At 49.3% G+C, this 13,409-nt stretch overlaps 1 protein-coding gene and 1 non-coding gene across 2 annotated transcripts; one reads left to right on the top strand and one right to left on the bottom strand.

The window, feature by feature from the left end:
• Positions 1 to 2,362: 2,362 nt before the first annotated feature.
• LOC128063971 (carcinoembryonic antigen-related cell adhesion molecule 21-like) lies at positions 2,363 to 9,780 on the bottom strand. The gene is given in 5 exon segments (XM_052656796.1): positions 2,363 to 2,367; positions 4,847 to 5,125; positions 8,495 to 8,808; positions 8,810 to 8,852; positions 9,717 to 9,780. Coding segments are annotated over 5 exon segments (705 nt in total).
• On the top strand, positions 3,922 to 4,050 carry LOC128064233 (U6atac minor spliceosomal RNA). Its single transcript, XR_008200952.1, has one exon. It is a non-coding gene; the product is annotated as a U6atac minor spliceosomal RNA (small nuclear RNA).
• Positions 9,781 to 13,409: the final 3,629 nt, after the last annotated feature.

The raw sequence follows: 13,409 nt of genomic DNA on the forward strand, positions 1-13,409 counted from the left end.
ATGCGAAATGATCTTCCTCTGTGGGTGACTTTAGCTCAAGGACTCCCCATCAGCTTTGCAGACAGTCTCTAAAACTGCACTGCAGCCTAAAACTTCCTACCTTCTCTTTCTTTTTCACTTGGGGCAGATACGCCTTGTGGTCTGAGGACCTTCCCAGGCTCCTCCCACACCTGCCCCACTTTCCTAAACAGGCATTCTCCCAGTAAATATCTTGGATGTCTAATCCCATCTTGGCTGCATCTCAAGGATGAAAAGTATACCAGACAAGAAAACTTGCAGTCAAATCCTTTTTTTTTTCCCTCTCCCATATTTAGTCAGGAACATGTTCCTATGAGTGTTTTGTTTTATTCTTTCCCTCCCTTCCAATATGTAATATTTTTTGCATCACTTTGTTTTTTATTTCTGTTTTCCTCACTAGTCAACTCAGATCTGAAGATGAATGCTGATGTTAGCTATTGTTATGAGGTACTTATTATATGGCAGACTCTCTGCTATATACTTTACACATACCACATATGATTCATATAATAACCCTGCCAGGTCAACATTCAGTTCAGTTCAGTCGCTCAGTCGTGTCTGACTCTTTGCGACCCCATGGTCTGCAGCACACCAGGCTTTCCTGTCCATCACCAACTCCCAGAGCTTGTTCAAACTCACGTCCATTGAGTCGGTGATGCCATCCAACCATCTCATCCTCTGTCGTCCCCCTCTCCTGCCTTCAATCTTTCCCAGCATCAGGGTCTTTTCAAATGAGTCAGTTCTTCAAATCAGGTGGCCAAAGTATTGGAGTTTCAGCTTCAGCATCAGTCCTAATGAATATTCAGGACTGATTTCCTGTAGGATTGACTGGTTGGATCTCCTTGCAGTCCAAGGGATTCTCAAGAGTCTTCTCCAACACCACAGTTCAAAACCATCAATTCTTTGGCACTCAGCTTTCTTTATAGTCCAACTCTCACATCCATACATGACTGCTGGAAAAACCATAGCTTTGACTAGATGGACTTTTGTTTGTCTCTGTTTTATAATATGCTATCTAGGTTGGTCATATCTTTTCTTCCAAGGAGCAAGTGTCTTTTAATTTCATGGCTGCAGTCACCATCTGCAGTGATTTTGGAGCCCAAGAAAATAAAGTCTGTCACTGCTTCCACTGTTTCCCCATCTATTTGCCATCAAGTGATGGGACCAGATGCCATGATCTTCGTTTTTTGAATGTTGTGTTTTAAGCCAGCTTTTTCATTCTCCTCTTTCACTTTCATCAAGAGGCTCTTTAGTTCCTGTTCACTTTCTGCCATAAGGGTGGCATCATCTGTGTATCTGAGGTTATTGATATTTCTCCTGGCAATCTTGATTCCAGCTGATGCTTCATCCAGCCTGGCATTTCACATGATGTACTCTGTATATAGGTTAAACAAACAGGGTGACAGTATGCAGCCTTGACATACTCCTTTCCCAATTTGGAACCAGTCTGTTTTTCCACGTCTGGTTCTAACTGTTGCTTCTTGACCTGCATACAGATTTCTCAGGAGGTAGGTAAGGTGGTCTGGTATTCTCACCACTTAAGAATTTTCCACAGTTTGTTGTGATCCACACAGTCAAAGGCTTTTGTGTAACCAATAGAGCAGAAGTAGATGTTTTTCTGGAATTCTCTTGCTTTTTCTATGATTCAGTGGATTTTGGCAATTTGATCTCTGGTTCCTCTGTCTTTTCTAAATCCTGCTTGAACATCTAGAATTTCATAGCTCACGTACTGCTGAAGCCTGGCTTGGAGAATTTTGAGCATTACTTTGCTAGTGTGTGAGATGAGTGCAATTATATGGTAGTGTGAACATTCTTTGGCATTGCCTTTCTTTGGGATTGGAATGAAAACTGACTTTTTCCAGTCCTGTGGCCACTGCTGAGTTTTCCCGGTTTGCTGGCATATTGAGTGCAGGTCAACATTATTTCCACTTAACAGATGAAAAACCCAAGACTTCCAGTGATGATTAAAAAAAAAGAAGGTACCCAAAGTCATATAACTAATAAGAGGTGGATCTAGTGTAGTCCTTGATGGTAGGAATACCTGATTTTATAGAGCCCAATGGTAGTAATAGTAATAATAGCATCTAACAGTTATCGAACATTTCCTCAGCGTGCGGCATTTTACTAAGGGTTTAACTGAATAGTACGTTAAATCTTTGAAACAATGACATGAAGCAGAGACCTTAGTATGATTTCAGTTGAGGACTCTGAGGCTCAGTGAAGTTAAGAATCTCATGCACGAATTTATAATTGTAAATGGTTACCTTAAAAAAGAAGAAAGATCTCAAATTCACAACCAAACGTTACAGCTGAAGGAACTAGCAAAAGAAGAACAAACCATACCCTAAGCTAGCAGAAGGAAAGACATAATAACCGTTAGAGTGGAGACAAATAAAATAGAGAATGGAAAAGTAATAGAGAAAAAAAAAACAATAAAACGAGAAATTGGTTCTTCAAAAAAGAATAAGAAAGGCTTCCCTGGTGGCTCAGTGGTAAAGAATTTGTCTGCCAATTCAGGAGACATGGGTTTGACCCTTGATCTGGGAAGATCCCACAAACCGCAGAGCAGCTGAGTCTGTGCTCCACAACTACTGAGCCTGTGCTCGAGAGCCAGGGAGTTGCAACTACTGAGCCCACGGGCTGCAACTACTCAAGTCCGTAGGCCCTAGAGCCCATTCTCCAGAACAAGAGAAGCCACCGCAGTGAGACTCCCGTGCGCTGCAACTAGAGAGTAAACCCCACTCACCACAGCTAGAGAAAAGCCAGCACAGGAATGAAGACCCAACACGGCACAGTAAATAAATAATTGGGGGGAAAAGATGAACAATTCTGACAAAACGTTAACTAGACTGATCAAGAAAAACCGGGAAGATTCAGATTATTAAAACCAGCATGGAAAGTGGGGACATTGCTACTAATTCTCAAGAAATAATGAGTTATAGGAGTATTATGAATAATTGTATGCCAACAAATTGCATGACTTCACTAAAATGGACAAATTCCTAGAAACACAGATGCTACCAAAGTGGAATCACAAAGATTGTGACCCCATGGACTGGAGCCTGCCAGGCTCCTCTGTCCATGGACTTCTCCAGGCAAGAATACTAGAGTGGATTGACATGCCCTTCTCCAGGAGAATCTCCCTGACCCAGGGATTGAACCTGCGTCTCTTACATTTCCTGCCTTGGCAGACAGGTTCTTTACTACTAGCGCTACCTGGGAAGCTCCAGTGTTATAGAGGCTGTATATTAAAACCTGCACCTAACACCATTCTAAGTGTGAAAGACTGAAAGTTTTCCCTCTAAGATCAAGAACAAGATAAGGATGCCTGCTTTTGCCACTTCTATTCAAAACAATATTAAAAGTAACAGACAGGGCTTCCCTGGTGGCTCAGTGGTAAAGAGTCCGCCTGCCAATGTAGGAGACATGGGTTCCACCCCAGTCTGAGAAGATCCCATATGCAATGGAGTAATTAAGCCTGTGCAAAAAAGCCCACACAGCTACAAAGACCCAGCCTGGCCAAAAATAAGTAAAAAAATTATTTTAAAAATTAATTAATAAAACAGTGCCCATTGTATTAAGAACCTATATCAGGTATCTCATTTAATTCTAATAAAACTTTGTTAATTACAAAAATAACTTTTTAAAAAGTAATGGACCAATTCAGTGCCAAAGAAAATAGAAAAGATACTGAAATTGTAAATTAAGAAGCAAAATTAACTGTTTGCAGAGGATGTGGCCTTATATATTAACAGAAAACCCTAAAAATTTCACAAAAAACTGTTAGGTCTAATAAACAAATTTGATAGGCTGCAGGATATGAAACCAACACATAAATGCAGTTGTATTTCTATATATGAACAGTGAACAACATGAAAAGAAAAGTTAAAAACTTCCCTGTATATGTTGTATGAAGGAGATAAGGCTAACACTCACTCCCCTTGACAAAAATGGCAGATGCCTTTGGACCTAACAATATGCATACAGTTAAGGAATTGCTACCTGAATCATAGTATCTAACCATCATTTTCATAAAAATAAATTCCACTTATAACAGCAGCAATAAGAATAAAATTTAGGAATTTTGGAGCTGACAGACTTGTACAAGAGAAACTAAACAAATTTTTTTTCAAAGGGAAAACATAGAATAAGAAATTAAAGAAGACATGAATAAATGAAAAGTGTTCATGGGCTAGAAGACTTAATGTTGCTTAGATGACAATACTTACCAAGGTGTTACTGGATATATGTGGGTAACAACTGCAAAACAATATTTATGGACTTACTTAATACCACTGAGCTATAAACTCCAAAATTATTTACATGATAAATCTAACTTTTTTTTTTACCATATAGTGTACCAGAAAAAAAATCTTGTGCAAGGTCACAGAGTAAATGCCAGCCCCAGGATTAGAAACTTACTGTATTTTTTTTCTGTGTGTGTGTGCGCGCGTGCATGTTAGTCACCCAGTTGTGTCCAACTCTTTGCGACCCCATGGACTGTAGTCCGCCAGGCTCCTCTGTCCATGGAATTCTCTAGGCAAGAATATTGGAGTGGGTAGTCATTCCCTTCTCCAGGGGAATCTTCCCAACTTTTAGGGATCAAACTCGGATCTCCTACATTGTAGGCAGATTCTTCATCCTCTGAGCCACCAGGGAAGCCCCCCACCTTTTCTTTTCAGAGATGGAGCTATTAAGATTTTGCCATCTTTTTATTGTAATAGTCTCCTCACTGACAGTCTGCCTGCTGTGACCTCGATCCACTGTGCACCCTGTAGGTGGAGCCATCCTCTTGGGAAGATGGAGCATGGGGCAAGCAGTCACTTACCTTTCACCTTCAGCTCGAAGATCTCACTTCTCTTGGAAGTGCCTATGTTGAAGATCTCACACTGATATTCCCCGGCATTTTCCTTCTTGATGGGGTCTATGGTGAGGTTCTTGCTGTCCTTGGACAGGAAGATGTTCTTTGCGGCTTTTAGTTGCTGCTTATTGAAGATCCACTTGATGCTGATGCCCGTTTCATTTGTGATACAGGTAATGACCACCCTGTTTCCTTTTTCTCTGACCATGGGGTCGTTGACTTGGATGGAGGGCTGCCGCAGCAGGCCTGTGGAGAGAATGGAGGAGGTGGCTGACTGAGGCTAGGTCGGCGGCCTGGGGCCAAGCTCCTTCCTCGGGTGTCTTACCCACTGCCGGGGCCTAGTGAGCTCTGTGAAGGTGACCCCGAGGAGGACCCTGAGCCTGTGAACAAGGCTGTGGGTCTCTCTTCAAGAGAGGATGTGTGAGGAGAAGGCTCCCTTTCCTCCCTCACCCCAATAATACCTGGATGACCCTGACCTTTCCATTAGACATCTCTGTAGTACCTTCTCAATCCATGTGTACAGCATCCTCAGCCTGAAGTGAAACTCTTCCTGTGAACTTTGATGGATCCTTTCCTAGAACTTCCTTTGGTTCTAAAAAGTTTCAGGTCTCATTTGTTATATACCCTTCTGTATATGTTACGGAAGACAGTTTTGCCACCCCTGTGTATCTGTGGGGCCAAGGGAACTTTACACAGAGCAGGAAAGGCAATTACTTCTCTTTAAAAAATTTATTACTGGCTTTCCCGGAGGCTCAGAGGTAAAAGATCCGCCTGCCAACGCAGGAGACGTGGGTTAGATCCCTGGGTGGAGAACATCCCACGGAGAAGGGCATGGCAACCCACTCCAGTGTTCTTGCCCGGGAAATCTGACGGACAGAGGAGCCTGGCGGGTTATGGTCGATGGAGTCACAGAGAGTCAGACCTGACTGAGCAACTAAGCAACAACAACAAAATAATTTATTAGGGAATGAGGATGACCATGTCCAGTCTCCTGGTCTAGATGTATATAGTGACAGTGACCCTCTGAGCTTGGTACAATCTTGTTGGAAAGATTTCCAACCATAACCGCCCCTCGTTTTCCATCACTCTGCATCTGAGACATTAATGAGTTACTCCCATCTCAAGATGACGACAGCTGAAGCTCATTCTCCTGGTGACCTGGGGAAAGCGGCTCGTGTTGGAGCCCCACAGAGGCTGCTGCTCCCAGATTACTGAGTCCTTTACTATCACCTGGGAGGGTGCGCCCGGCCACAAGCCAGGATGGGAACAGGGAAGTCAGTCAATTAGGGAAATATCTGTGGAAGGCTTAAGGGCAGGGGGTGGGGGCTTCCCCGATGGCCCAGCTGGTAAAGAACCTGCCTGCCAATTCAGGAGACAAGAGATGTAAGTTCGATTCCTGGGTTGGGAAGATTCCCTGGAGAAGGAAATGGCAACCTGCTCCAGTATTTGTGCCTAGAGAACCCCATGGACAGAAGAGCCTGGCGGGCTACATTCCACGGGGTTGCAAAGAGTTAGAAGTGACTGAGCACACATGTTTCCGTCTAAGGGCAGGGAAGCTGTGCAGAGCAGGGCCAGTCCTTGACGGAATGAAGGAGAAAGAAGGTGAGAGACAGGAAGAGCAGGGAGCGAGAAATGTCCATTTACAAGCAACTTCAAAGTGGGGGTTTCAAGTGACTTCAAACATCCAGAGGTGCAAGAGCCCCACCACTGCCCAGAAGCAGGACCCCTGTCCCCCACTCCTGGAAACCCTCCCATGGCAGAGCAGCCCCACAGTCACCATGAGACTCAGCTCCCAGTGCGCTTTAGGGGCAGGTGATCAGGGTATAAAACACGGCTCCTCTCCCTGGAGAGACAGGAGGCAGGCGTGGCCAGAGCCTCCTAGGACTCTGCATCCAGATTCCAGCGCCTGAAGAGATCACAGATCATTCATCCGTCCTTATTCCTTCCACCCTTCCCTCCCCAAGGAGACACTGAGAGCCCGTTGCCTGTCAGGCCCTGCGCTGGCTGCAGGTATAGACTGGGGAGTGAGGAACTGAGTCCTTTCCATTTTACTCCAGTGGGAGTGACACCCAGCACCTCCAGTAACCAGCAAGTACATGATCTCTGGTTCACTCAGTGCAAGGAGCTTGTCCATCGGCTACCTAAGGAGGGGAGGCCTGGACATTCCTGTCACTGACTTGATGGTTGATGCAGGTAATTTAGTTCTAGAATACAGAGAAATAATAATTCTGTTTATTCAGAATTATTTCTCTGTATCCTTTTACTTCTCAGGTCACACTCTCTCCCTCGGAGCTGGGCATGCCCAAAGAGAAAGGATCTGAACCAACAGCTGGCTTCTGCATTCCTAGATATTATAGGAAGGCCCCCCGGGATGGAGGAGAGGTGGAGCTGTGCTGCTGGCCTGACCCTGATTGGCCAGTTCTGTTCTGTGTGAAGAGCTCTGATTCACTGATTGTATCCCTCTATACCTCACTTTCTTTTCCATACAATAGGATAAATGGTGAATTATCTCTAGACCGTCGGTGTACTGTAATGACCTTAAATCATTCATAATCAATGACCTAAAGCTGCGCATAGCACTGTACTACTGTACTGTGCTAAGTCGTTTCAATCCTGCCCTATTCTGTGTGACCCCATGGACTGTAGCCCACCAGGCTCCTCTGTCCATGGGGTTCTCCAGGCAAGAATACTGCAGTGAGTTGCCATTTCCTTCTCCAGGGGATCTTCCCGACCCAGGGATTAGACCTGCGTCTCCTACATTGCAGCTCGTTTCTTTACCACTATCACCACCTGGGAAGCCCAAATCATTCATAATTAATTATCTAAAACTGAACATAGAAGAGTCGCCAAATAAACTGTTTACTATTATTTGTGTCCACAGGAGAGGGCTCCCTGGGCTGCCCGCTGCGGGGTGAGGAGCTGCCGGAGCGTCTTCTCTCCTCTGGTCCTTCTTGGGGACGCTGACCTTCCTCTGGAGTCTCCTCTGACCCCCAGGGGGTCGGCTAACGGCGCGGGGACCCGGCCTAGCCTGCTCTCCATGCTGAGTCTCAGGGAAAGGACTGGACTCCACCCCTGCTCAGACGAGGCTCTTGGGGCTGAGCCCTGGCCGGTGACCTGCTGAGAAACCTTGGCCTCAGGGATCTGGGGAATCATCCGCCCCAGTCAGCCCCACCTGGGAGGCCAACACCCACCAGCAGCACAGGTTCCCCACGGTCGCTGGATCCGGGACCCTGGGACGGGGTCTGGGAGGGGCTTCCCCGCGGGCCTGAGCTGCTCTGTCAGGGTCCCTCAGGCCAGGGCCCTGCTGGTCCTGCAGGGTCTTCCTCAGGGTCGTGGTCGCAGGGAGGGAGCCAGGGGGCTGGACTAAGAGTGCTCTCCCTCTGCTGAGCCCCTCCCATCAGACCGGCCTCCTTTCTGCAGTGTCTGCAGGGTCCAGATCCCCAGAGTGGAAGTCGGACCCTTTGGAGTTTGTCTCCACAGTGTGTGCCCTGCACTGAATGTTCAAACCCCAACACGGGACATAACGTAGAGGGAGATGGAGGCGCCATCCGGGTCTGTCAAAGCAGAATTCAACCGCCCCTTTCAGCATCCCGAGGTCAGAGAGGAAGCACTCACTGTATACTTGGAGCTGCCCAGAAGCCGAAACATTAGTTAAATCAGCCTTTACAGTGATCACGGTGTAGGTTCCTGCGTCTTGCTTCCTGACAGACTGGATTATCAGGGAGCCATTGGGTTTTATTGTCTCTCGACCAGTGTTTGAAGGCCCAGGTGTATGTGAATTTTCAATTACTTGGTAGCCTTCAATCGCAGCTTGTTGATCTACCTTGTTCCCTCTGAACCAGCCATAGCCGATGATAATCCCTTCCTTTTCAAGGATGTTAAAAACGGCGACCGACCCTTCCGCAACAAGTGGGGGCACCGTTTCAACAGAGGCGGGCAGTGGTGGGCAGGGTCCAGAAGGATAAGAGTGAGACTAGGAGGGAAGAGAGAGACATCAGTTAATATTCTGACCTGTGTGGGGGATGGGGAAATGGTGCGCTGGGTTCTGAGCAGGTCTCTTCATCCCTCAGCCTTGGTGTGTGTTTTTATACTCTGTGTGTGTGTGTGTGTGTGCGTGCATGTGCGTCCGTGTATGTATATGTCCTGCTGGTTCAAGGTCAGCAGCATGACCCCCGTCACTTCAGCGCCCCTGGGCTCGTTTTTTCCTCTGCTTCCCCAGCTGTGCCCTGGCTCACACGCCTGCTCACACTCAGGGCCTCTTGGGAGATGCCCCTCACCCAGACCAGCTGCTGTAAAGACCCTCCGTGCTCACTGCTGACCCTTTCCTGCTCGGGTTCCTGCGTGACGCCTGGAGCACCCGCCAGCACACTCTCCATCTCTCTGCTTGTGTGTCTTCCTCCCCACAGAGCGCGGGCTCCGTGAGGGCAGGGGCTTGTCGGATTTTCTTGTACCCAAATTCCTGGTGAAGGAACCTCTACAGCCTGGTGTTTGTCAACTTTTAAGAGTTGTAGGGAAGGGTGTTGTTTAGTGTCCCGGTGTGTTCTTTCTGGAGTAACACCCAGACATAAATTGTTATTATCGTCATCAGTTGTCAACAAACTGCTCAATGAAGAATAACTCGTAAAACCTACAGCTGTTGAGTCCTCCCGCCCCTCGCCAGCTCTAGCTCAAGCAGAGTCTCCTGTGGCTGAGCCCCTCCCTCCCCGGTCCGCTCCCCTCTGCCCTCAGGTCTGAACAGAAGCCCCTTGTCCCCTCTCAGAGCCCCGTCTCCCCCAGGGACCAGCCAGGCTCTCGTTCTCCAGTCTCCACCCCCTCCCTGAAAACTGTCCCCTCTCACCTGCCAGCAGGAGCCTGCTCCAGGGGACATGCCGCCTGCTTGCAGGGCCTGACGGGGGCTCCATGGTGCCTGCGTCTGCTGTGTCCCTCTCTCTGTGAGAAGAACTTCTGGTCCAGAAACGCTCTCAAGCCCTGCAGTCCTTGTGTGAGCTCTGCTGTCCTTTCCCCTGTGTGCTGGGCTTCCTCCGGGGGCAGAAGCGCTTCGCTGGGTCACGTGGCCCCGGGGCGGGGTTTCTGCCCAGGCCCCGCCCTCTGCCTCCCCCCTCCTTCCCTCCCTAGGGGCCCCCCTCCCCCTTCCCCCGTCTGTATTTCTGTTCCCTGAACTCTGCTGAGTCCTCTGCCTTCTAGAGCAGTGATTCTCCACCTACACACACACACACACACACACACACATCTACACACACCCCTACACACCTACACACACATTCCTACACACAATCCTACACACACACACTCCACACACCTATACACACACCCCTACAAACACACATCTACACACACCCCTGCACACACACCCAATATACACACCCCTATACTCACACCCCTACACACACACTTGTGTGGACAAGCACAAACCTGGGGTGTCCTGTTCCGGGGTCCCCACTCCTCAGGACCAGACACACACTCAGCCTCCTCCACAGCGCTCCCTCATCCCCTTCTGGCTTTTCCCTTCAGAGCAGGAGCCTGGCAGGGGAGGCGCATCAGGGACTTCTATCACAGGGACGTCATCCCCACGATGCCTGGGAATCACCTGTGGCGCCTCATGAAGACTGCGAACCCCCAGGTGACACCTTTGAAATGTCTTAGCAGCCGCTCAGGTCACGCGCTTCCCCAGCCTGGCTGAGACTTCATAATATGGGGCGGGGCAGCCTCTCCCCAACTTCTATGCACAAGGAGGGTCTGCAGATCCTATTCAAATGCAGAGCCTGACTCAGCAGGTGTGGGGTGGACCTGAGAGTCTGCATCCAACAAGCTCTCGGGTGATGCTGGCCATACTGGACGGTGGGGAACACTTTGAACAGGAAGGCTGATGGTGACAAGTCAACCGAGAGGCCCACCCACCCCCCAGTGTCGGCCTCTGCCGTGTTCTGGTCTGGGGTCTGTCAGCACGACACAGACACCCCGGGATCTCCAAAATTGGTGATAATTTCTGTGGTGACATAGAAACCCAGATGGGTGCCCCAGGTCTTCCCATTGTTCTCAAATATCTGAGAAGGTTAAGGTCACAGATGACTCTGGAGAAGGGAAAGGGGTCAGCTGAGTGATGACTGGTGAGGGGGCCTGACCTCCACTTTCGAGTGTCACCAGCCTGGCGTCTGTCAGGAGGAGCTGCGGTTCTCAGGTGAGAAGGAAAAGGTTTCCTGCGTGTCCTGGGGAGAGAGGAACCTGGCTCTGGGGGATGGGCTGACTGTGGGCTTCCTGGTCCTCGGAGGAAGTGTTTGGGGGAGACCCTCCTGCTTTGTTCTGTGGGCCAAGTCTTGGCTCATAAACTGTCCGTGTTCCTCCGTGCCGTTAGAGGCAGCCCTGTCACCCTGGCTGATTTTCCTGTGCTCACTGTGACCTTTCCCATGGGTCACAGGAGGGATGGGAGCTGGCATGGCAGGGTGTCCTTAGGCCCCTAGAAGGAGTGTGCGGCATAGAGCAGGCACAATAGGAGGGGCTCTGAGGGTCTGTTTAGAGGGAAGGATGGGTTTCAGGCTCCTTTTCCACCTCCTTCAGTTCAGTTCAGTTGCTCAGTCGTGTCCGACTCTTTGCGACCTCGTGGACTGCAGCACGCCAGGCCTCCCTGTTCATTACCAACTCCCAGAGTTTACTCAAACTCATATCCATTGAGTCAGTGATGCCATCCAACCATCTCATCCTCTGTCATCCCCTTCTCCTGCCTTCAATCTTTCCCAACATCAGGGTCTTTTCAAATGAGTCAGTTCTTCGCATCAGGTGGCCAGAGTATTGGAGTTTCAGCTTCAGCATCAGTCCTTCCAATGAACACCCAGGACTGATTTCCTTTAGGATGGACTGGTTGGATTTCCTTGTTGTCCAAGGGACTCTCAAGAGTCTTCTCCAACACCACAGTTCAAAAGCATCAATTCTTTGGTACTCAGCTTTATAGTCCAACTCTCACATCCATACATGACTACTGGAAAAAGGTCCTTGATGGACCTTTGTTGGGAAAGTAATGTCTCCACCTCCTTAACCAAAGTGAAATTCACCTGTTAATTTCTTGTATGTTCTCTGTATGACCTGATGATGCCCGCTGGAGTTCATGAGCAGACCTGGGGCCAGTGTCAGGATGTACCAGGTGTGCTGGGCAGCCTCCAAAGGGTGTGAGCCAGCCCTGAGCCCCGGGCAGAGGTGGGCTCTGACCCCCAGACTGGGGCTGGTCAGCCGGGGTCCTGGTCACTGTGGGTCCCCAGGTTACTTCACTCCATCCCAGTGCAGGTTGAGCCCAGGGAGTGGATGGGCATTACCCTGTGTTAGGAGAACTGTCCATCCAGGTGGACGTGTGCTCAGGAGGAGCTCTTAGTCACTGAGATGTCAAAGGAAGGGCTGTGGGGGAGTCTCTGGGGCTCTGGGGAGAGGGTGGCAGCCTGTGGGCTAGACCTCAGAAGGCCCTGTTCTTGCCCCTCTCACAGCACTGCAGCTGCCCTCAAGTCGTCTGTGTCCCCATCAGTGGTCTGTTCTTGGTCTCCCCACGGTGCCAAGACCTGGGCAGCTCCACCTGGAGACTCCGTCACACAGGCTCCTCTGTCAGGGGAGGAGAGACCCCCATGGGACCCCAGCCCCTCTGAGATGGAGCAACTGCAGAAGCTGGGCTCCCCTCTTCCACCCTGCTCCAGAAGTTCCCCAACTTCCCCCAGATGCCTGGGGAGGCTGAGATGTCTTCAGGGACCAGACCCAGGTGTCCCCACAGATCAGGGGCCTTGTGATGAGGAGCTGCTCCCCTTTTCCCATGAGTTCACACTGGGGCTCCGCCTTCCCCAGGGTGACTCCCGATGGGATGGAAGATCAGGAGTCTGAACCAGGTCAGGTCTCCGTGAGAAAGGGAAGGTCTGAAGCTGCTGACCCAGGCCCTCCAGGGAGACTACAAGATTCTTCCCCAGTAGAGATGGAAGGGGGTGTGATTATCTAGGAATGAGCAGGAGTCTGACTCCTCACAGTTAAGCGGTCATCTCCCTGGGTCAGGAAGATCCCCTGGAGAAGGAAATGGCAACCCACAGCAATATTCTTGCCTGGAGAATCCCATGGACAGAGGAGCCTGGCAAGCTCCAGTCCATAGGGTCACAAAGAGTTGGACATGACTGAAGTGACTTAGCTCTTAGCATGTCCTCTCTCCTGATTCCTGGAGGAATCAAGTCCTGTCTTGGAGCAGCAGCCGCAGACACTTGCAGGTCTCCTCCCAGGCTGATGCTGGTGCCCCTGTGTCCACAGGAAATATTCTCTGACCTCTAGGTGTCACACTAGGCGTAGACCATTGGGTGGCATCCCTCATCCATTTTATGAATGTTTATTGATCATCTATTACTGAGTGCACACATACCATTGAATATCTTGTCTGGCTTCCGTTTCATCCTTCCAGACATCGTTGCTAGAGCAGAACCTTCTGTTCAGAGCTCCCCGTGGTCTCAAATAAGTAACTGTTAGTCCTCTGTCCATGGGATTCTCCAGCCAAGAACACTAGACAATGACAACACTA

This window comes from Budorcas taxicolor, chromosome 18 (assembly GCF_023091745.1).
Source record: "Budorcas taxicolor isolate Tak-1 chromosome 18, Takin1.1, whole genome shotgun sequence".
Taxonomy (NCBI): Eukaryota; Metazoa; Chordata; class Mammalia; order Artiodactyla; family Bovidae; genus Budorcas; species Budorcas taxicolor.